Source organism: Telmatherina bonti (assembly GCF_933228915.1).
Source record: "Telmatherina bonti genome assembly, chromosome: 14".
Lineage (NCBI taxonomy): Eukaryota > Metazoa > Chordata > Actinopteri > Atheriniformes > Telmatherinidae > Telmatherina > Telmatherina bonti.
In genome coordinates, this window is record NC_136612.1 from 10,582,204 (window position 1) to 10,604,163 (window position 21,960).

Here is a 21,960-nt window from a genome sequence, read left to right on the forward strand (position 1 = left end):
AGGAAGAAAAAACAGACCTCAACTTAACTCAACTCAACTTTATTTATAAAGCCCTTTAAAACAACCAGAGTTAAAACAAAGTGCTGTACACAATCGGAAAAAATAAAAACAGAATAAAACAGTTCAAATGCAAATAAATAACACATAAAAACTAGAGATCAAACAGGGAATATGGAATTAAAACAATAAAACTAACTAAATAAATAGTAAGTAAAAACCAATGATATAAATAAGGCACACTGACCGGAAGCTGTCTTACGTTGGGTTAAAAGCCAAGGAATAAAAATGAAGCATTATTTTCTCAAGTACTTTTTACTTCCACTTTGTGGCAGAAGAGGGAATGGAGTAAGGGGTGTAAGATGGATGGGTGTGGAAAGGAGGGAATTTCACTGAGATTAGATCTTATCCCAAGAATAGCACAAAACCTAAATATTGGAATAAAAATACTGTAACGCCTCCATTTTGAAAAACCCCCTCAACCATTTCCTGGCAACCTGTCCAGGGCGCCTCTCACCCAGTGATTGCTGTGATAGGCTCCAGTTTCCAATGACCATTAACTGAACTATGAAAATGAATGGATGTATCTCACTAAAGTTTTTAACCTCTCACAAGGTCGTTTTTCAGACATTTTGATAGAGAATTATATCACAAAAGTGTAATGGAAATGCTTCTTTCACATTTACTGGTCATGTGACCAGTTTATTTCCAGTAAAAATGGCAGGCTATAGAGCAAACAACAAAATGCTGAGTTTTACAATGAGTTAAAAAAGTAAAATGGGGAGAAATGCTTGGAAACATTGCAAATCCTCCATTGCAAATCGAAAACCTAGAAATAATGTAAGTGGCAGTTTTGCATAAGCCACATATGCCAAAGTTCAGTGGAGACACTTAAAAGATTGTTGTTTTTTTTTCTTTAAAAATACTTGAGATGATAAATAAAATCTTTTAATGAGAAAACCCATTAAAAAAACTTGCACAGGCGCCAGAGACTGTTTCTTCTGTCTCCAGCATCATTTACAGGTGTAATTTCTTGGGGCTTAGCTATCCAGAACTGGACATAGCAATACCACCGGATTTCACAAGAACAGTGTTGAGTTGTATTGGCTGGCACACAACCAGCGAAAAGAAAAAACCATAGAAGAAGAGGGACTGGAAGAAAACGCAGAAAATACAAATACCAAATACAAAATCATCCGAAGAAGTTGAGAAAAAGATCAGAACAGCAAAACACTTAGTGGTTATATTATAAAACTTCTGGTGTTTTTGGACTGTTGTGAACAACCTTACAGTGTTACTGCTAGCAACCAGTGTCAAAATGCAAAAGTGAACCCTTAACTCAACACTGGCCACTAGTGGAGGAACTGACTTAACAAGGAACTGATGTAAAAGAGGGTGGCGACATATGGAAAAGCATGTAACCATAGACTGTATATAAAAAGATGGACAGAGCCTCCATGACGTCACCCGTAGGTTTCTGAAGCTCGGTGGGCGGTTCCTACCATCGCCATCTTGGCAGAGGCATGCCTCACCCGGAAAATACAAATATGGGCAAAGAGGTGGAGCTGAGAGGGGGGCTGTGAGCTTCATGGCGGATGATTGACATCGAGCGAACTCTGAGCTGCCTGTAGCTAAAAGCTAACCGAGCTAACCCGGAGATAACAGGAGCTAACCAGCTAACGGAGGTAAGCGGGCTGAAGCTAAATCACGTTGTTAACCGGCTAAAAACGGCGGTTGTTCTACATTCTTCTTACTGAAAGCAAGAGATCGAGCACCTGTCAATCAAAAGGACACGCCCCTAAATATGCCAAATTTCGAGATTAAATTACTTTTAAATGGGTGAGTTAGAAAAAAATTCACTCTCCCCACAGTTGTCATGAAGGTAAACCTGACCTATTAAACCTAAAATGGATTTTTGAACCAGGCTGTAAACATGTTTATTTCTGCTGTGAAGTTGGTCTTTTTAACATGGGAGTCTATGGGGATTCGCTTTGTTTTGGAGCCCCTAGTGGATGAAGGGGGAACTGCAGTTTTATGCACTTCTGCATCGGCTTCACTTTTAACCGCCAGAGCATACACGGCCTATGCTTGTAACGGATGTCTTCATTTACGTACGTAGGGAGCATTAACACTTTATGATTGTCCATATTTTGACTCCAATGTGGCAATGAAAGGTCATAACAGGTGTGTTTTCAAAACGAGTTTAAAAGACCTTCACCAAGGTGTGTTGACCTGCTTTGAGATGTTTCAGATGAAAGAGACTTTAGAGACACATAAAGTGAATAAGTCTTGGCGTCAAAGACAATATTTCTGAAGGATGTTGGTCTGTAGTGAACTTTGAGGCAGAACATGAATAAATAAACACATTCCTGCGGTTGAGTCCAGAAGGGATTACACTGCATGTCGTCCAAGAATAGACCAGGTTTGGAGTCTGAGGATTTTAATGTTGGTAGACTTCTCGTGCAGAAAGAAGCCTTTAGATTAAATCAGAACAATTGTTGCTACACTTAATCAACATATTTTAATGGTTGCTGCTTGGATCTCTTTATGTTGATCTTGCCAAGCATTCCCAATACGAATACACTGATATAAAATGAATGACTACAGTAGTTTCTACCTTTCAATTAAAACGCAGCATTAGCTAAATCCATTTGGGCTTGCATTCCTCTGCAGGTCTTTAAAGACCTCATTTAGCAAACAAAGCTATGCTAATTCATGGAGCAGAATGACATAAATACTTGTTAACAGAAAAGTACTTTTTATATATTGTGATATTACCTGTGATGTGTTGTTTGTTGTCTTATCTGAGCATGCCAGCTGAAGCTAACCAATCCAGTCCTAACAACCCTAACAAACAACATAACCACATGACTAGTTCTGGTGTAAATCCTTGCCCTGCCTACTAACTCAGGAAGTTAAGCTTCACAAATGAAAGCTTTCCAAATGTTTTCCCTGTGATTGACTCGCTCACTGATGGATGGAAGTTCAGCTCTAATGTTTCAACGGCATAATGCATTAAAAATTCCCATTTCACCTTCATGCCACTTTCATTTTCATCCAATAAACATGACTATTCAACATAAGAGAAAAAGTGATATTTTTTCTCTTATATCCATGTTTATCGCCACAATGGGACAGTTGACGTTCGTCTCTGCCTTGTGATGAACATAACTTTGAATGCTTGGGATGAATCCACCAGACTTGGGGTCTAATTTGCAACTAGAAAACAAGCACATTCACCATTTCGCTGAAATTTTCAGTTCTTTTCATTCAGACCCCAACTCTGGCCTGCATGCAGAGACGCCCTTCCAGGTGATCTCTCTTGATGTGAGAGCGTATTTGGCATGATGAATCCATACTCCTGAATGCAGCTTGCATCCACCTGCTTGCAGCCATCTCAGCTTTAAGCCTCAGCTCCAGCAGCTTGCTGCTCTGAGTCCCCTTTCGTCTCAAACACTGTCTTCTGTCCTTCCTCTCTGCTTGCCTACGCTGGTGCCCACAAGGTCGTAATATTTTATAAGGTATGTATGGCTACATAATCTCCAAGCGAGCTGCCCACCTTCTTCGTCATGTTGAAAATATTTGTTGTTTCCACTCAGACTGTTGCTGTCTGACTGGAAAGATGTTTAGTGCAGTGGACCTGTATTGCTGCTTTCAGGCCCCCCCCCCCGCTATGTGGTGGACAGCACCGTAGAAGATCTGCACAAAGCCATACAATGTCTGACCGTTGCAACCCAGAGACTGAGCTGCAATGTTAAGCTGGTGTCACATGCTGACTGAATGGAAATCTGCTCATTAGCATCCATTAATCAACTCCCTTATTGCTCTGCAAGTCACTGAAGGCCAGAACAAAATGGCAGTTCCACCAGGAGCTTCACATTTTGATTCAGCTGGGAAATGCTCTCTATAGTCCCAGTAAGGCTGACTGGTGTCACTTTTCACAACAAATGAAGTAGCTGAGAGTAAACATCACTTTTAGACACCAGGGACCATTTATGAAGCTTTTCAAGGAATGATTGATAACTTTAACCCTTTATCAGGCAAGTGACTAGTTTTGATCGCTTTGTTTTCTTCTTTTTTCAGCATAAAACAATTTCTTTTTAATGTAACAACAGAATGGATGTTTTAATACATGCCAGAAGGACAATTTTAGGTTAAAATGTCTAATTTCAAGGTTTTCCATTGAGTGCCCTATAAAGGGTTAATGATGTTTCATAAATTATTCTCTATTTCAGGTATTACTAGTCAGCCCAGTCTCAACTTGATCTCAGTCCTGGGCGACATAACCAAAATTATAAGCCAGTGTACACTACCAGTCAAAAGTTTGGACACAGTCTCTAATTAGATTCACTGAGAAAGTGTGCCCAAACTTTTGACTGGTAGTGTATTTCAGTCAAAGAAGAGAGAAGTCTTGTAACTGAGGAAGAAGTTTCCATTGATTTCCCATGAAGGGACACCAACGATCTACAGATTATTATCAACCTGAAAGACCAATAAATGGACAATTGGCTCCAGGAACTCGTCCGGGTGCAAGAAAATGACCAGTATACCACATGGCCAATCTGACATACCATTATTTCTATTTTGTGATGTTCGACTCTGTGCAGCACTTTGGCAATATTCTGTTTTTAAAATGTGCTTCATAAATAAAGTGGATTGGATTGGAAAATCCTTTACGCACATCGTTACGCTGCTTTTTACATTACTGCATTATGTCGATGATCAACGTATGTTCAGAGATTTATTTAACTGATGCTTCGCTCTCAAAGTTGGTTGATGTTTTCACTGAAGGAATGAGCCTGAACAGTTTTCAAGGCTTTCTCTAGAGGAAAAACGTCAACATACGCTTCTGGCTGTCATGACATCCAAAGTTAAATATTCTGGTGCCTGCTATTGGATAATTTAGTTAAAGGTTTTTAATGGTGTTTTACGGTCTTGATTTAGCTAGATTAAGCTGTCATTTACCTGCCTGCACATTTAAACGGTCGTTTGTGAGTCCGGGGCAGCTTGTGACTGCCGGCCTACCGAACCCAGAGCTGCCTAACAGCTATGGCAACGTAAAAGATACATGGAAGTATGAATGTGGCGATGTGGAACAATGCTTAAAACAGACATTTACCACATTTATGGACGTAAGGGAGCATAACTGGGCCTTCACATGAACGCATCAGTTGACTTCTACACCACTGTAGAAGAAGAGTTTTGAGTTTCAGCTGCTATTTTTTTTCTTCTTGCCATTTGGCAGGTGAAGCAGCGGCAACCCACTCCATTCCTACAGGATCAGTAGCAACAATTTTTTTCTTTCTTTTCCTTGTCTTTATTTCTGACACAGAAGAGGCAGCAGGGAAGGTTGGGTGTTTCGGGGATCAAAGCACCTACAGCCCATGCATTTGAGTTCAGTGTAGACTCATAACTTATTCAGTCGTATCAGAAATCTGATATTTTTGGGACTAGATTAGTTTTGTGTAGAAACTGGTTTTCAGATGTCGTGTTCCTGAACCAGATAGCGACAGATTCCATCTAGATCACGCCTCTGAGGCTTTGGATTTTAAAAAAACCTTGTTGTGATGCTTGAATCGCTGTTTCTAGGCTACAGGGATGGTTTCTAGGTTAGCCTAGATGAGATGCAGATGACAGAAAAGCACATGGAGCCTGATCTGAATTCAAGCTCAATCACTTTGGCTCTTTGCAAAAGTCTTTATAGCTCCTATTGATTTCTGCAGCACTTTGCCTCTCCAGCTGAAAGCCGTGTTTCCCGTTTGGATGAATACAAACAGTTTCTCATTATGTTTCCTTTTGCATTCAGCTCCACAACTTATTTGTCTCTTTTAAGCACCCCCTTCAACCAATGATGGGTTTTCATTTATTATTCATCATTACATGTGAGCTATTTGCAAATGTATTATATAGTTCATCTAATCTCAGTCATTTCTTTAACCGCTTGTATAATCAGATCCGTTGTGAAGCAGTCAGCAAATAGAAGACCTGATTGGATTCCCTCTCTGAGATGATGCCCTAACATGTTATTATGAGGATTTAGAGGTATTCCTCCCTCAGGAAATGCTCTCCTAAGGTGTGTATATATGATTTATGTATGATTATATTCACCAGCTACTTTATTAGATAACATGACAGTCTCACATAGTATCCCAGAGCTTTGTGACATGGTGCATCATCCTGCTGGAAGTTTCCATCAGAAGATGCTACACTGTGCTCAGAAAGGGATGGACATGGTCAGCAGCAGGACTCAGGTAGGCTGTGCTGGTTAAACCATGTCATGTTGGTACTAAGGGGCTCAGAATGGGACACGATGTGGAGGTGAGACTCATCAGACCAGTTTCTCCATCTTCTATTGTCCAGGTCTGGTGAGTCTGTGTGAATTGTAGCCTCAGTTTCCTGTTCTTACTGACAGGAGGGAACCCGCTGTGGTCTTCTGCTGCTGGAGACCATCTGCTTCCAGGCTGGACGTGTTGTGTGTTCAGAGATGATGTTCTGCAGATCTTGGTTGGAACCAGTGCTTACTGGTCCTCCTGTTGTCTTTCCATCTTCTCCAACCAGTCTGTCCATTCTCCTCTGGTTCTCTGTAAACACTAGAGATGGTTGTGTGTGAACATCCCAGAGCAACAACATGCCTCGTTCAGCCACTTTAATGCCTTTTCCTCCTCACTCTGAGGCTCAGTTTAAGACAAGACGTCGTCACCATGTCTACGTGCTGCCATGTGATTGGCTGCTCACTTATTTATGTTACGCAGCAGACGGGCAGGTGGACCTGATAAAGTTATTATAAAGTCTTCATGAGACAGACTGCATGTAAAGGGTAAATATGGCTGTTATACACGATGTTAGAACGTTAAAATTTATGATAAAAATAATCAAATATCCATTCTGTGACATAAAATGATGTTTTGGAAAAGAAACACAACTTCCAGCATCAACAGCAGAGAACGTAAACTTTGTAATGTGGGAGGCCTGGTCATCCTGTTTTACTGGTGAATGGCCAGACTTCAGGGGTTGCAGGTGGTGATGGCACCATGCCAACACTGCAGTGTTTGTCTCACTTCCAGTCCCTCTCTCCCTCCACTTTCTTTCCTTTCATCGTTCTCTATAACACACAGTTAGTACATTTTGGTGTTTTTACTTCCCTTTTTACATCATAATTTACCATTTGTACCTGCATCAGTCGTTGTGACAGGTTCTTCTTTATCATTTATGATCGCTGAAGAAGTTATTTATAAATCATACACATAAATTCAATTACAATTTAATGGCTATTATATGGATTGAAAGTAAAACACATAATTATCATGTTACCAGTGCAGCAGACACCAGACTGTTTTATTAGTTAGACTTTTTCAGGGGAGAATTCTGCAGAGGAGAGTTGAGCATAAAGACCGGTTTGTCATCGTCCATGATGGTTTATCTGGAGTTTTGTAGTTTTTGTCCAAAGCTTTTCTCAAAATAAATCATTCGCACTATTAATCTGCTAAAATACATGACATTTATGGGTTTGAGCAACAGTGGATCATCCTCATCAATACTAAGAAGCTGCCAACGCTGCAGCTTTGATGGTATTTGATGCTATACCAGTTAGTTATATATTTATACATGCAAAAGCACAGTGACAGCAAGGATGTAGCACAGCACACATAGATATCCTAACACTGCTGCTGGAGGCCATAGTAACTGAATTTCCAAAGCATTAATGATTAATCACTTTATTGCAGTCGCCATTTTCTGTTTTTGGCTCATATTAGATTCTTCCTTTATCTTTTCATTTTCCATCACAGCGTTTATTAAATGCCACACAAAATGTGTCTTTAATACTCATAGACTGTAATATTACTCATCACAGTGAGTCCCACATACAGACTAAATCCTGGCTGCTAGCAACTAACTACATATTTAGCTATGCTAGCCCTGGGCTGCATTGTTCTTGTTAGAGCTGGGAGCTTCTCATTACATCTCTCCTTACAGCACAGCTCTACAGCAACCTGGAGCCAGAAGTCCTTCCTCAAGTCTATATTTAAAAGCAGGATATCCTACCATATGATGCTGATAGCATATGTAGCTAATAATATGTGACATAAACAAACTGGATGCCTGATTTTTTTAATGGTAACTTTGCAAACTAAAAGTACTAAACTGGGATATTAATGTCCACTTGGAATCATCTTTTCCACGCATTCAGTTTTTAATATAAGCACCTTCTAAATCAGGGCTGTCTCGGTCTGGTCCTCAGGAGCTACAACCCTGCAGGTTTTCTATGCATCCCTGCTCCAACACACCTGACTGAAATAATCAGGGATCATGCAGAACTTTGCAGGTTGTTAGGTCCCTTCAACGTGAACCCGGTGTGTTGGAGCAGGGAAACATTACAAACCTGTAGGACGGTGGCCCTCGCCGACTGACATTGGATACTATAAATTCAGTCTGGCCCTCACCATAAAGACAAACTTGTGCGATCGAAGTGGTCCTGGTGGAAAAGATGCGCTCTTTTACTGGAAGGTGCTGAAGAAACTTAACTGGACAGAGAAGAGAGGAAACTGTGATGTGATAGCAGCCTGGTTGTTTAGGAGAAACCGCTGCGAGTGAGAATGATAAATCCTGTTCTTTCTGCGTAAACATGCTGCAGTGCAGGGGTAGGCAACTTCATGTCTCCTGTCTCAGCAGGTCTCCCTGGCCGGGAGTAGCAGTTCCTGTTGTCTGTTGTCTTTCTGTCCTCTTCCCCCCACACAGCAGAGGCAGATGGCTGCCTGTCCTGAGCCGGGTTCTGCCGGAGGTTTCCTTCCTGTTAAAAGGGAGTTTTTTCCTTCCTACTGTCACCAGTGTGCTTGCTCAGGATGGGAGTTGGGGTCTCCAACTCAATCTGTTGGTTTTCTTATATAGGCTATTATGAATTGGCTTTCATTATGGTTTTTTTTTTCTCTGTCTGTAAAGCGTCTTGAGATGCGTTGCCGTGATTTGACGCTATATAAATAAAGTTGAGTTGAATTGAACTGAACTCCAGTCCTGCAAATGTTAGGAATGTCCCTGCTGCAACACACCTGATTCAAATCAGTGGCTAATTAGCAGGCTTGTGTAGTTTGATGTCAAGCTCTGCACAAGTCTGCTGATTAGGTCTGATGTGTGCCAGTTGAGTTGCAGCAGAGAGACTCCTAACATTTACAGGACCGGAGTTGCCGACCCCTGCTGGAGTGTTTCAGCCTAAGGTGGCACCTTTGTATGATGGTGCCAGTTTGGTCATTAGCCATGTGCAGATGCCTAAACAGCGTATTCATCATAGCAGTATAAACTCTGTGAAGTCTGAAAGAATAGATCTTATGAATGCTTTATTGTGAAGCATTAAAATCTCCTGATCTATGCGTTTGGGTTGCAGCGCTACTCTGGATTTTGTGCACCTGCTCATGGGATAACATTCTATTCACTGGTGTTCCACAAGGATCAATGTTTGGGTCCCTCTTCTTCTTAATATAAAAATGATTTTTTTTATCCAATAATCTTATCAACATGCTGTGTTGACGATGTTAAAACTCATTCTTTCAGCCAGTCACAGTGATTTCTTACATTTACATATGTGAGTCTCTGTGAGGCTGAAATTATACATACTTTTACTTGCAGTTACACGTGTTCATCATGGCTGCTTAGGGATATTTTCTCACATCCTCAACAACTGAAGCTCTGTGTTGTAAGTTGCAAAATGCAAGTAACCACTAGGAGCAGCATACAAACTAATTTGACTTAATTAAAACAAACAAGATTTAAAGCTTGTTGACCAAGTCTGACCCTTCCACATCGTTACGATGTGTCATTGCTAGGCGATGACAGATGTGCTTCTCACAACAGTTGCCACAACATGAGTACTGTTGTAGAAGTGGATGTGGAAACAAGATCGTTATGTTGGAGTACAGAGGATGATGATGGAGAAAGGGAGTGGGGGTGGTATTAGTGGCGTGTTTAGCTACTAGTAAGCTAAATGAATCAAACACTAACACTCCTATTATTGCGATGTTAAAAGTTTTCTTTATACCCTAAAAATTCAGCAACTATTTCTGGTGTCAGCTCTCTAATGTGCTGTAGGAGAACTATTTAACTTCAACCAGGTTTGTTGCAGCAGGGAAACATCTAATACAGTAGAACACTGGACCAGAAGTGATCCCTGCCCCAGGTGATCTGAACAAGTCTTCGTTTACCAGATTATGTGTAAATTAGCTCATCTTGCTGTCCTGATTTGAGATTTAAACCATTTTAAACTTTATTTATTTCCTGGTTCTGATTAAATTGTCATGAATAAATGTTAGATTGTTGTGTGTCAGTGGTGTATTTGGTGTAAAGCCTCCAGGAAACAAACAACATAAACCCATTTGTGGCAGCGTAACCTCCGCCGCCTCTGAGTAAAAGTGTCATGCAAGCCTGTGATAAATCCGCCGCAGTAAAGCTCCATTTGTCGTTGGAAGCTCTGCCATGCTGTTGCCATGGCTACCACTTCATCAGCTCAGGTCGGAGTAGTTGTGCACGGGAATTTCTCCGCTGTTGCAGCCAGGCCTGTTCAGAAAAGGGTTTTTGATTTGTGTGAAGATGAGCTGGTGTCGGCGTGCTCCTCGGTGATATCAGACACCTGCCAGTGTCCGACTGGACGAACTAGAAGGAGGATTTCATACTTTTCTCTCAGCTGAACTTGTTTCCATTTTGACACACTGGAAAAATAATCTGGAGGCAGTTAGAACAGAAAATCCTGAAAGCTGCTGTTCTAGCAGAAAACCAGCCTAAAGAGAGTCTGTTGGTTACAAAGAGGCTAAAATACTGAATAAAACAACTGATAGGTGTGTTAAGTTATGTTCAAAGCAATTCGTCTCTTTCAAACATTGTCTTTTCAGTGTGAATGGAAAAGTGAACTGAGGCTGCTTTTAATTATTCAGAGAGCAAAAATGACAAATGGCATTTATGAATAATAACTTAATATGCCTGTCTTACTGTTTTGTGAGAGCAATTTTCTCCTCCATTCTCAGTTTCGACGTGATCAATGAGTCACGGTTGCTATATGATTCATCCTGCTGGCTTATATGTTTTATTCCAGTCCTTTACTGCAGCTCATGTAATGTCAAATTGTGGAATTTAATTTAACCATTTTGCCTCTGCAGGGCAAAAACAAATAAAAAAAAAAAAACCCCACAGAACTTTAAGTATTTGTGGCGTTAGTCCCAATAGAGTTTTTTTTTTTTTTTTGATTAATGTTGATTAAATCTTAAAGATGACAAAAATGAAAATGATTGTATCCTAATCTTCCGACATCCTCTGTTTGTGGCTTTGCAGACCATGCAAGCGGGGCGATGCCCGACAGATGAGCTGTCGCTGACTAATTGTGCCGTGGTGAGCGAGAAGGATCTGCAGTCAGGACAGTGAGTAGTCATTTTCACTGTGTTTGCCAACGGGCACGCAGACTGGCGTCTCTCCCATCTTTCCACCCACCTCATCACTACATTATTCTTCCTGAAGTTTACATGTGGGGATTCAATACGGAACTATCAGATCATGTTTTTTTTTTTTTTTTCATGTTATATTGAGTCAGTGGAAATTTTGTGAAGCACATTGCAAGAAATATTGTGCTTCACTCTATTTTCAGACTGGATGTTTGTATTCATTCATTCATTTTCCGAACCGCTTATTCCAATTCAGGGTCGCGGGGAAGCTGGAGCCTATCCCAGCCGGCTTTGGGCGACAGGCAGGGTACACCCTGGACAGCTCGCCAGTCCATTGCAGGGCCACACACAGAGAGATTGTTTGTATTATTGTTTGTATTATTTTGTGTGTGTGTGTGTGTGTGTGTGTGTGTGTGTGTGTGTGTGTGGTAAAAAAACAACAATTCCTTCAGCTTTCACTCACCAAGCTAACTGAGATTAATTGATACTAGTGCAGGCATGAAATCTGGCTCTGAATTTTTGGAGTAATATTAACATGGGATTAAATAGGTGAATAATGATTTGAACAATACTGACTACTTTTATTAAAAAACTAAATTTTATTAGAATATTTATTTCAGTTTATTGATGGATGCGATGTAGCATCTCATTTGCACAACACAAAACAAGCATAACATACAATGCTAAGCTAATAGTTCCCAAACTGGGGGGTGAGTTATCACAGAGAGAACGAGAGATATGGGAGAGATAATCAACAACTGATTATTGTTACCATGTAATAATAATAAATTGTTGGTAGTGAAGCGACCACATTATGTTGTATGTGTCAAAGTATGATGACATTATGAAGTATGAAGCCAAACAAATTCCAACCACTTGAGGACAATTTATCCTGAACACAATGAAAAGCCTGTTTAGATATAAACTATCTAACTATGATATATAGCAGAGTTGTTTTACTAAATCAGCATCCTCTGTCTCACTGAAAACTCGGCTCACCTGAAGTAGTTTGCAGAGAATCTTGGTTTAAAACATTTCACTGTAAAGCAGAAGAATAGATAATAATACTGACACGGTTTTCACTATATACCTTCACAGCAGCCAATAAACTGATGACGATTTCTTTGTATGTTTCTTTGGTTCATGTGACGAGGGGAGGGCGGGCTTGCCATTATTTTCATGGATGAAAATGGACCCAGAAGAAAAAGTTTGGGAACCACTGCATCCAGCAAAAACAATACTTTAAAGACTAACACTTAATACAGGGCAGTCATAGAATAGTGTAGTTCACACAACCCTCTCCTTCAGCCTTCATGTTCATGTTGCAAATAAAAGAAATTAGAAGTGGGCAAAAACTCCCAGCAACAATAAACTACGCTATTTTAAGACTGAATTCTCCTGGTTTTTTCTATATATTGGGGATAAAATATCTAAAATTGGGATTTCATGTCTGGCAAATATTTAGAAAACTATAAGATTAATTGTTTTCTTTTCAAATCCCACATGCCTGTGTGTTGTCTGTGTATGAAAAAGAATGTCGTCATGATATAAAACTGTCCTTCTGTAGAATTAAAAGTGCTACATAAATATACTCTAAAGTAGGCATTAAAATGTTTCCACTGAATTTAACGTAATGTGATGTATTATCCCGCGACCCTTCATTAGAACAAGCGGTTAGGACGATGAATGAATGATGTGATTTATTATATTTAAACAGGTAGTTTAACATTTACACAAATCTGGATTTCTGGAAATGTTTGTGCCAAATGCAGATTTTTATACTTAGATTTGAGAAAGTATTAATGAATGTTTATGGCCTGTCTCTGCAGACACGTGACTGTGAAGACAACCCCCAACCACAAGTTTGTGTTTACAGTCAAGACCCACCACACGGTACCAGCTGGAACCATTGCTTTCAGCTTGCCACAGGTACATAAATACGGCATAATAAAGACTCACACAACTTGTTGACCAGTTGCTGCCCAGATGCTAAAACCTTCGTTATTTCTCTCCATAGAGGAAATGGGCTGGTCTCTCCATTGGCCAGGAGGTTGAAGGTAAAACGTCCTTTATGCACCTGATGTGCCACTTCATAAGCACTCCACTTCTGTCACTATGGTTGACTTTGTGGGGCTTGCAGGCAGTTTACATGTTGATGCTTGTGAATACTTTAATATGCTAAGTTGTTTTATTTTGACAGTCTTTCCAAGGCTATAGAAGGATTTTATGTGCTTGCAGTGACATTTTCACTTGGTGATTACCCTTCAGGCTCATTTATGCTTGACGTAGAAGATGGATATGCAGATGGACATGCAGTTTCTTCCGTCTCCCATCAGTTCTCTGCATAATATGGTCCGCTTAGCTGTCTGTCACTTGATGCATCAATGTAGGAATACCAGTGGAAATCTCAGGGTCATTGTTGAGTTGTATAGCTGACATACAACCACTGAAAGGTACAAACCAGAGAAGAAGAGAAAAAAGGAAGCAGACGATGGAGAAACCATCAAATAAAAAGCACCCAAAGAAGTTGAGTAGAACAACAGATACTTTTTTTATTTCATTCTTCTACTTCTTACGGTGTTTTTGGACAGTTGTAAAAAACTTCATACATTGGAACGTCAGCGCGACCAATCAGTGTCAGAAGACAGAAGTGAACTCTGAACTCTGGTGACGTAAAAGACACATGGAAGAATGATGGAAGCATCATTTCACATAGTTTATCTTTATTATATACACAAGAGTTCATAAACGAGCCTTTTTAGATACATTTGTTTAATTTTCTTTTAAAATAAAGTTTCTGTATTTTTGCTTTTGTTGACTCAGAAGCTTTTGAAAGAAATGATAGAATATTATGTTATATTATTGTATAATAATAAGCACACATAAAATATAACATGTTAGCATAAAAGAGAAAATTTTTTTACTAATTCTTAAAATTTGACAGAAAATCCTTTGAATTGCTGGAAAACATCACTCTGATCCTTGCTGGTCCAAGATAGTTGTTAGTTATGTGTTTATTTGTGAGTTTAAGGTTAAAAAAAATTATACTTGCTTTTTACCTTGCTATTGCAAAACGAACAGACTCCATCATGTAATTGTTCACATACATGGTTGTGTATGACGTGTGTTACGAGAGGATTCCACTGATGGGCACTTTAGAGAAGTCAGATCAAATGAAGTTGTTGAATTTGTTGGGTAGAAACAAAATAATTACCATGATAACAGCAGCAAGTAGGTTAATTTCCAAAGTACAGAAGATTAAAAAGACATATTGACATCCTACATGGTATTTAAGACCCCTGAACCAAGCACGCCATCTTCTAAACGTTACTTTTACCTCCTTTGGCCTGATGGCCTTAGACTGACCGATACTAAATGACGCTTCAAACATTTGAAACTAAACACCCATAAAGCAGGTATTTTCTCAGCTTTAGTGTTTTTAGTAACTATGTTTTCGCGATCAGACCCCTCGTGTCGTTTGTACCTAGTTTATTAATCAGTTACCAGCGTCAAAACGAGACACGGAGAAGCTGCGTTTAACTTCTATGCTCCATATGTCTGGAAGAAAGACCCAGAAAGCCTCAGATCAGCTGAAACACTCAGTTTATTTAAATCCCACCTTTTCTCAATTGTTTGAACCTGTATTAAATTTATCTTGAGTCCAAATCTGCATGTTTCTTTAAAGCTGGAATTGATCATGATTTTACTAGTTTTAACTTAATGTTATCTCCTTTTCCTCTCTTTTTTGTTTTAATTTTGAATTATTCTTCCTATATAATAATGTTTTCTTGTCTGTAAAACACTCGGATTCGTCCTGTTGTTGGATTGTGCTATCTAAATAAACCTCACTTGCCTTGACTTTTCTGTCCACTTAGTGTCCAACTACAACTTTGACAAGTCCAAGCAGTGCATTGGCGCCATGACAATCGAAATTGACTTCCTTCAAAAAAAGAGCACCGACTCTTCTCCCTACGACTCAGACAAGATGGCCGCCGAGTTCATCCAGCAGTTTAACAACCAGGCCTTCTCGGTCACCCAGCAGGTTGATACCTCCCTGCTAATTTAAAAAAACAAACAAAACACTAAATCATGAAACGATATGAACAAATTATTTATTTTTGCACTTTAATTGTTTCTGTCTTTCAGTTAGTGTTCAGTTTCTGCGACAAGCTGTTTGGCTTGGTCGTGAAGGACATTGAGGCGATGGACGCCAGCATCCTGAAAGGAGAACCCGCCACTGGAAAGAAACAGCAAAAGGTACTGGACCAAACAAAAAACCAGTGGAGTCAACATCAGGGATGGATTGAAGCAACTCTGAGTTGTCTGTTCCATCTGTCGAGCAAATTCCTTGAAGATACCAGCTATCCCTTTCAGATTTTATCGGAGTCTATCTGTGATTCACTTCTGGCTCTGGTGGGATTTTGTTGATTGTTCTGGGCAACATTTCCCCTCAGTAATTACACTCCATAGAGAGTCAGCTTGAAGTTGAACTGCTTTTAAAAACCAGAATGCACAGATATAATTTGAGTTGAGTCATTATAAAAGAGAGCATGTCAGCTCAAAGTTCATTCATAGCTAAATAGACATGGCTTATATGAATTAGTTCCTTCAACAGTAAATCTGAAAGTGTGGAACAATGGCAGCGCCGTCTTATAAAACGCTTGTCCTGTTCCCCCTGCCTTCTACTGTTAGTCTGTTTGTTTAGCTATAAACAATCAAAAGTTAAGGGAATTGGGGGAAATGAAAAAACAGAGCAAAAATAGTCCTTGATATTGAGTTATTGGATTATGGTGGCAAAATTTAATCTGTCTAAACTAATAATAACATATATTATTTAAAGTACTCACGTTGGGCTTATTTTATGGAGTCAAATGCAGTGAGTTTTATGAGTCAGAAGGTACTGGTTATAAGGATGCTGTTTTAACCTTGTAAGTCATTAGAAATACCTAACTTGCACTTTCATTTTTATTTTAGCCTTTAGTTATGAAGAGCAGAAATATATTTAGTAAATTGTTTTCGGTGCTTATCTTTTAATTTGAGATGGAAAACAAAATACTGGATTAAGAAATTGGAGATTGTGCAACAAATGGAGACAGGGTGTTAATTTCTTTAAAACAACATAACAGAATGAACAAAAATACTCAATGTAAATATAATTTCACACTCTTTTTTTAACATTTTCTATTATGATTATGATCAACTATCCAATTATTTCTTTAAAATGGCATAAAAGATAAGCAAGACTCCTTAGCCTCCAATGACACAGCACTTTTTAAATGACAAACTATATGACACATGAGGTAATATTACTAAAACAGCAAATACAGATTTGTTATTCTTTAGGTTCTTTTTTCCATAGAGCTTTGAAATAGTAAGTTTTACTTTTTTCCTGACATATTAACACTTCAGTTGAGTAAATGTGTCTTAGATGCTAACAGTTAAAGCTAGCGTAGCAGAACTTGCTAGCTGCTAGATGTGTAATGTCAACATAAACATATTTTATATCTTCACTGAAATGTTTAGTTCTTGCTGTAAAGACAAATTATTAAACATCATCACCACTCTCAAGGGAATGCAAAGCCCTGTCATTATTTCACCTTTTACCAACTTTAAATTCTGAAGTTTCTGTATTGCCGAATTTGATATTGGAAAAGAAAAGATATTGATATGTTTGGAATTTGTGATATATTATCTTTGTCTCCAATTTTGTATAAAGGTCTCTATTTCATGTTATTTCAGTGTTTTCCGTATTTGTTTCTTCAAGCTTTTATTGAAGCACGTCCCAAAATACTTCATAGAAAGACATAACTTGCTTTTCAATAAGATTCAGGGAATAATTTGGTCATTCTGCTCTTTGTGGACATCTAAATGAGTGTAAATATTCTGCATTTCCAAATGGAGGAATGTCTGAAAGTCTTGTTACTCTGACAGATCGACATTGGTCTAATGGTGGGAAACAGCCAGGTGATTTTTGAGAAGGCGGAGAATTCTTCCCTCACACTTGTTGGTACGTTACTTCTTTCTGTTAATTCTAGAAAAAGTTCTTTCACTTTGTTTAAGAATCGCTGTTGAAAATGTTGACATATTTCATCAGTATGCAACCACTGGTATAATAAAAGCCTGCAGCAACATGAAGCCTGGTGATGTTCATGTAACTATTCAGCCCACAAGATGGCAGCAAGAACACATTCTCCCAAAACAGCCTGTAGATTTCCCAACGCTGTCTTCCAAAGCAGTGGTTCTTAAACTGGTGCATACATGGTTTCCTTCCGGGTATGCAGACTAATTTTCGCCATCCAAGGACATGCATGTTAGGTTCATTGCTATGGTTAACTGATCACTGATCACATGTAAGTTGCTTTGAATAAAAGCGTCTGCAACCAGATCATTTCAGGGGGTTGGAGGTAATTGTAAAGAAAAAAAAAAAGCGTCTACATTAATTACATACATTTGGAATTTGAAAATTAAATCATAAATGCAGAGGAAGATCTGCAAACTTTGTACCTCAGTTTAATTTTGCTCAGTATTGCGTAAACAAGTTATACATCATATTAAACATCTGAATTTGGGGTTATATTTGTGATTTTTAACATGAAGATGCCTTGTCAGAGCAATGAACCAAATCCACAAAAAAACACTTTATCCTGTTTTTTTACAAATTTTTTATTCTTCCGTCATTGATTTAAGAATATGTTCATTTGTACGTTCAGGTGATTTGCTTGCAAAGTGTTTGATGATCTTTGGTGTTTTATCAGGTAAGGCAAAGACCAAGGAAGCCCGACAGACAATCATCAACCCAGACTGGAACTTTGAGAAGATGGGAATCGGAGGTCTGGATAAAGAATTCTCCGACATTTTCCGCAGAGCCTTTGCTTCCCGAGTTTTCCCTCCCGACATAGTGGAGCAGATGGGTGAGAAACCGCCTTTATTTCCCCTCTTATACCTGCTTTTTTACAGGTTTGCCTGCTAAATACTCTTGTTTTTCCAAAAAGGAATGTTCTTGCACTCAGTCTTCTAGTCCAACTTTTTCCAGCTATTACTTGAATAAATGAAAGATTTGTTTAATGTAATTTTTCATCATTTCAATGAATAGATTGGACAAATTTATTGCTGACAGCTTGTTACTTTTATGGATGAAAATGCGGGAGGGAAATCAAATTATGTATACTGAGCACTACATCCCCACATAAAATGTCATATTTGGTAATAAAATGAAGAAAATGTGGTTAGCAGAAGTATTTTCCCATGTCTGCAGAGGGATGAGACAGAAATAACACAATTTTACATTTTATTAATCTGTTTTTCTCCTCCTGGCTTTGCAAACATCGAAGCTTTTTATGTCCTTACATGCAGCGTTTTCTCCCCATTTCTTCTTACATCTCCACTCCTCTACTTATCTTTCTGTTCCTTTTTTCTCCTTCTCAGACTGTCGTTTATTAAACCCTTTTGCTGTCTTTATTTCAGGGTGTAAGCACGTGAAGGGCATTTTGCTGTTTGGACCACCAGGATGTGGTAAAACCCTGATGGCCAGGCAGATTGGCAAGATGCTCAACGCCCGAGAGCCGAAGGTCGTCAACGGCCCGGAGATCCTCAACAAGTACGTGGGAGAGTCTGAAGCCAACATCCGCAAACTGTTTGCTGAAGCCGAGGAGGAGCAGAAGAGGGTGAGAAACTCTTTCTGTCAGCTGCGCTGACGAGGCTGAAAAACACAACTGGTAAATAAAATGTTCTTTATTGCAGCTGGGAGCCAACAGTGGTCTCCACATCATCATCTTTGACGAGTTGGATGCCATCTGCAAGCAGAGAGGCACGGGCGCCAGCAGCACGGGCGTGCACGACACCGTGGTCAACCAGCTACTCTCCAAGATCGATGGCGTGGAGCAGCTTAACAACATCCTGGTCATCGGTACGTTGGCGTCAGAGGGAAACCACTGGGCTCATACAGTTCATCATCATCATCATCATCATCCTATTCTATTCTATTCTATTCTATTCTACTGTCATTTAGCAGACGCTTTTATCCAAAGTCACCAGACTGAAGGTCATCAGACCATTTCTTTTTCTCACAGCTGACCAGTGTACTAGGGGTGCAATGGTCAAATCCCAGTAAGGAAACAAATGCAGCATAATAAAACATAAAGCTGCTTAACTTTGGTGTAAACAGAAACATGTTTAACAACATTAAAAAAAAACAACAGAAAATTTACTAAATTCTTAAAGAAATAAAAACATGACATAAGTTCAGTCACAAGTATCTGGGATGCAAACGGTCCTGGTGGATTAGTGAAGGTTAAACTTTCTTCACAGAGACCTCCAGCATCATCAGACATAGATGTTGTCATTTATGTTTACATGCACCGTCTCATTCACTGATTACCAAAAAACATTGTAGAAAAAATCTCCTAACTTTGCTTAAAATTTCCTGCAGAGGATTTTATTTCTATGTTAACTAATATCATTCATTCATTCATTCATCATCCTAACCGCTGAGTCTGATGAAGGCCCGCGGGGAAGCTGGAGCCTATCCCAGCAGTCTTTGGGCGACAGGCAGGGTATATCTTGGACAGCTCGCCGGTCCATCACAGTAACTAATATCCACATCAGTAGTTATTACATGACCATGACGTGTTTTTATGTAGGATGATCTGTTTTTCCCACGTCTGCAGTGTCATCATGTGACTGGTTACTACAAACACAATTTATCCAGCCCCCCCCCCCCCGCTATGCACATCATCCCTCATCCTTCCGGTCAGCCTCTACGTCTCTGTGTGTCCTCCTGTCCAGGTATGACCAACCGGCCAGACCTGATCGACGACGCCCTGATGAGGCCCGGCAGGTTTGAGGTGAAGATGGAAATCGGTAAGCAGTCGTCTGCCTCTCTTCAACGAATTCTTTTAACTCAAGCTTACATGGGAAATGTCATCATGGTTAGAAACTGTTTTAAAAAGAGAGAGGAGATGTTTTAACCCTTTAAAGCTCAACGTGACATATTTGATACAATTTCTGATTTTTTCCTTTTCTTTTTTTTACATCGGCCCAGTTTTCTCATGGTTTTACTTTTCTTCACCTCTGACTGATGCATCGTCTGTGCAGGTCTGCCTGACGAGAAGGGCCGTGTTCAGATCCTGAACATCCACACCAACAAGATGCGAAGCTTCAACCTGCTGGCGGGAGACGTCGACGTCAAAGAGCTGGCGGCGGAGACGAAGAACTACAGCGGTGCAGAGTTGGAGGGACTGGTCCGGGCAGCTCAGTCCACCGCCATGAACCGACACATCAAGGTCTCTTCTCTCCTTCCTCACTTTTTTTTAAAAATTTATTTTCATTTTAAGGATTTTTTAAAAATAAATTTACAAAGAACTCCCTCCCCTACGTTTCCCCCACAGTCAGACAAAACAATCCCTCCAGTTACCGTATCTAAATGACGTTAAGCACAATACGCAAACACATACTGAGGCCTGTTATTTTACAAAGTTATACCTACAAGGCTTGAATAAGGTTCCCAAGTTTTAGCAAAGGTTTTATAAGATTTTATTTCTTTTTCTTTTTTATGTGTCTTGTCCAGCATTTAGCCAAGCAGGATGATGGTCTGGATGTTCTGCTGAGCAATTTACTTTGCCAAGGGAAGCTTTAAAGATATAATGATCCCCTTGACTTTCTGAATTTTTATTTTATTTCTATATTTATTTTGCATTATTGTTTGCATTGTAAAGTTTGTACTGCTGGACCAGATCGGAGAGGACAGAAGGGACACAGACAGAGAAGAGAAAACACCTCATAGGAAAAGTGAAAGAGACAAAGAGAGAGGGGGAAAAAACCTAAAAAAATAAAAACAACCTATAGATGTGTGTATATATATATATATATATATATATATATATATATATATATATATATATATATATATATATATGTGTATATATATATATATGTGTATATATATATATATGTGTATATATATATATATGTGTATATATATATATATGTGTATATATATATATATGTGTATATATATATATATGTGTATATATATATATATATGTGTGTATATATATATATATATGTGTGTATATATATATATATATATGTGTGTATATATATATATATTGTATATATATATATTGTATATATATATATTGTATATATATATATGTGTATATATATATATATGTGTATATATATATATGTGTATATATATATATGTGTATATATATATATGTGTATATATATGTATATATATATATGTATATATATATATATATATATATATGTATATATATATATATATATATATGTATATATATATATATATATGTATGTATATATATATGTATATATATATATATATATGTATGTATATATATATATATATATGTATGTATATATATATATATGTATGTATATATGTATATATATATATATATACATATATATACATATATATATATATATATACATATATACATATATATATATATATGTATATATGTATATATATATATATATATGTATATATATGTATATATATATATATATGTATATATAT

General features: G+C 38.5%; 1 protein-coding gene across 2 annotated transcripts in view; it reads left to right on the forward strand.

Moving 5' to 3' along the window:
- Positions 1 to 11,310: 11,310 nt before the first annotated feature.
- nsfa (N-ethylmaleimide-sensitive factor a) overlaps positions 11,311 to 21,960 on the forward strand; it is a gene marked incomplete at both ends in the record, with an annotated part of 21,801 nt that continues 11,151 nt past the window's right edge. For both annotated transcript variants that reach the window (XM_079252965.1, XM_079252964.1), the window contains 11 exons: positions 11,311 to 11,393; positions 13,244 to 13,343; positions 13,432 to 13,471; positions 15,290 to 15,456; positions 15,561 to 15,671; positions 17,346 to 17,421; positions 18,170 to 18,325; positions 18,879 to 19,078; positions 19,155 to 19,320; positions 20,199 to 20,273; positions 20,508 to 20,695. In XM_079252965.1, the coding sequence (XP_079109091.1) occupies positions 11,311 to 11,393; positions 13,244 to 13,343; positions 13,432 to 13,471; positions 15,290 to 15,456; positions 15,561 to 15,671; positions 17,346 to 17,421; positions 18,170 to 18,325; positions 18,879 to 19,078; positions 19,155 to 19,320; positions 20,199 to 20,273; positions 20,508 to 20,695 (1,362 nt within the window). The remainder of the gene's footprint in view (positions 11,394 to 13,243; positions 13,344 to 13,431; positions 13,472 to 15,289; positions 15,457 to 15,560; positions 15,672 to 17,345; positions 17,422 to 18,169; positions 18,326 to 18,878; positions 19,079 to 19,154; positions 19,321 to 20,198; positions 20,274 to 20,507; positions 20,696 to 21,960) is intronic.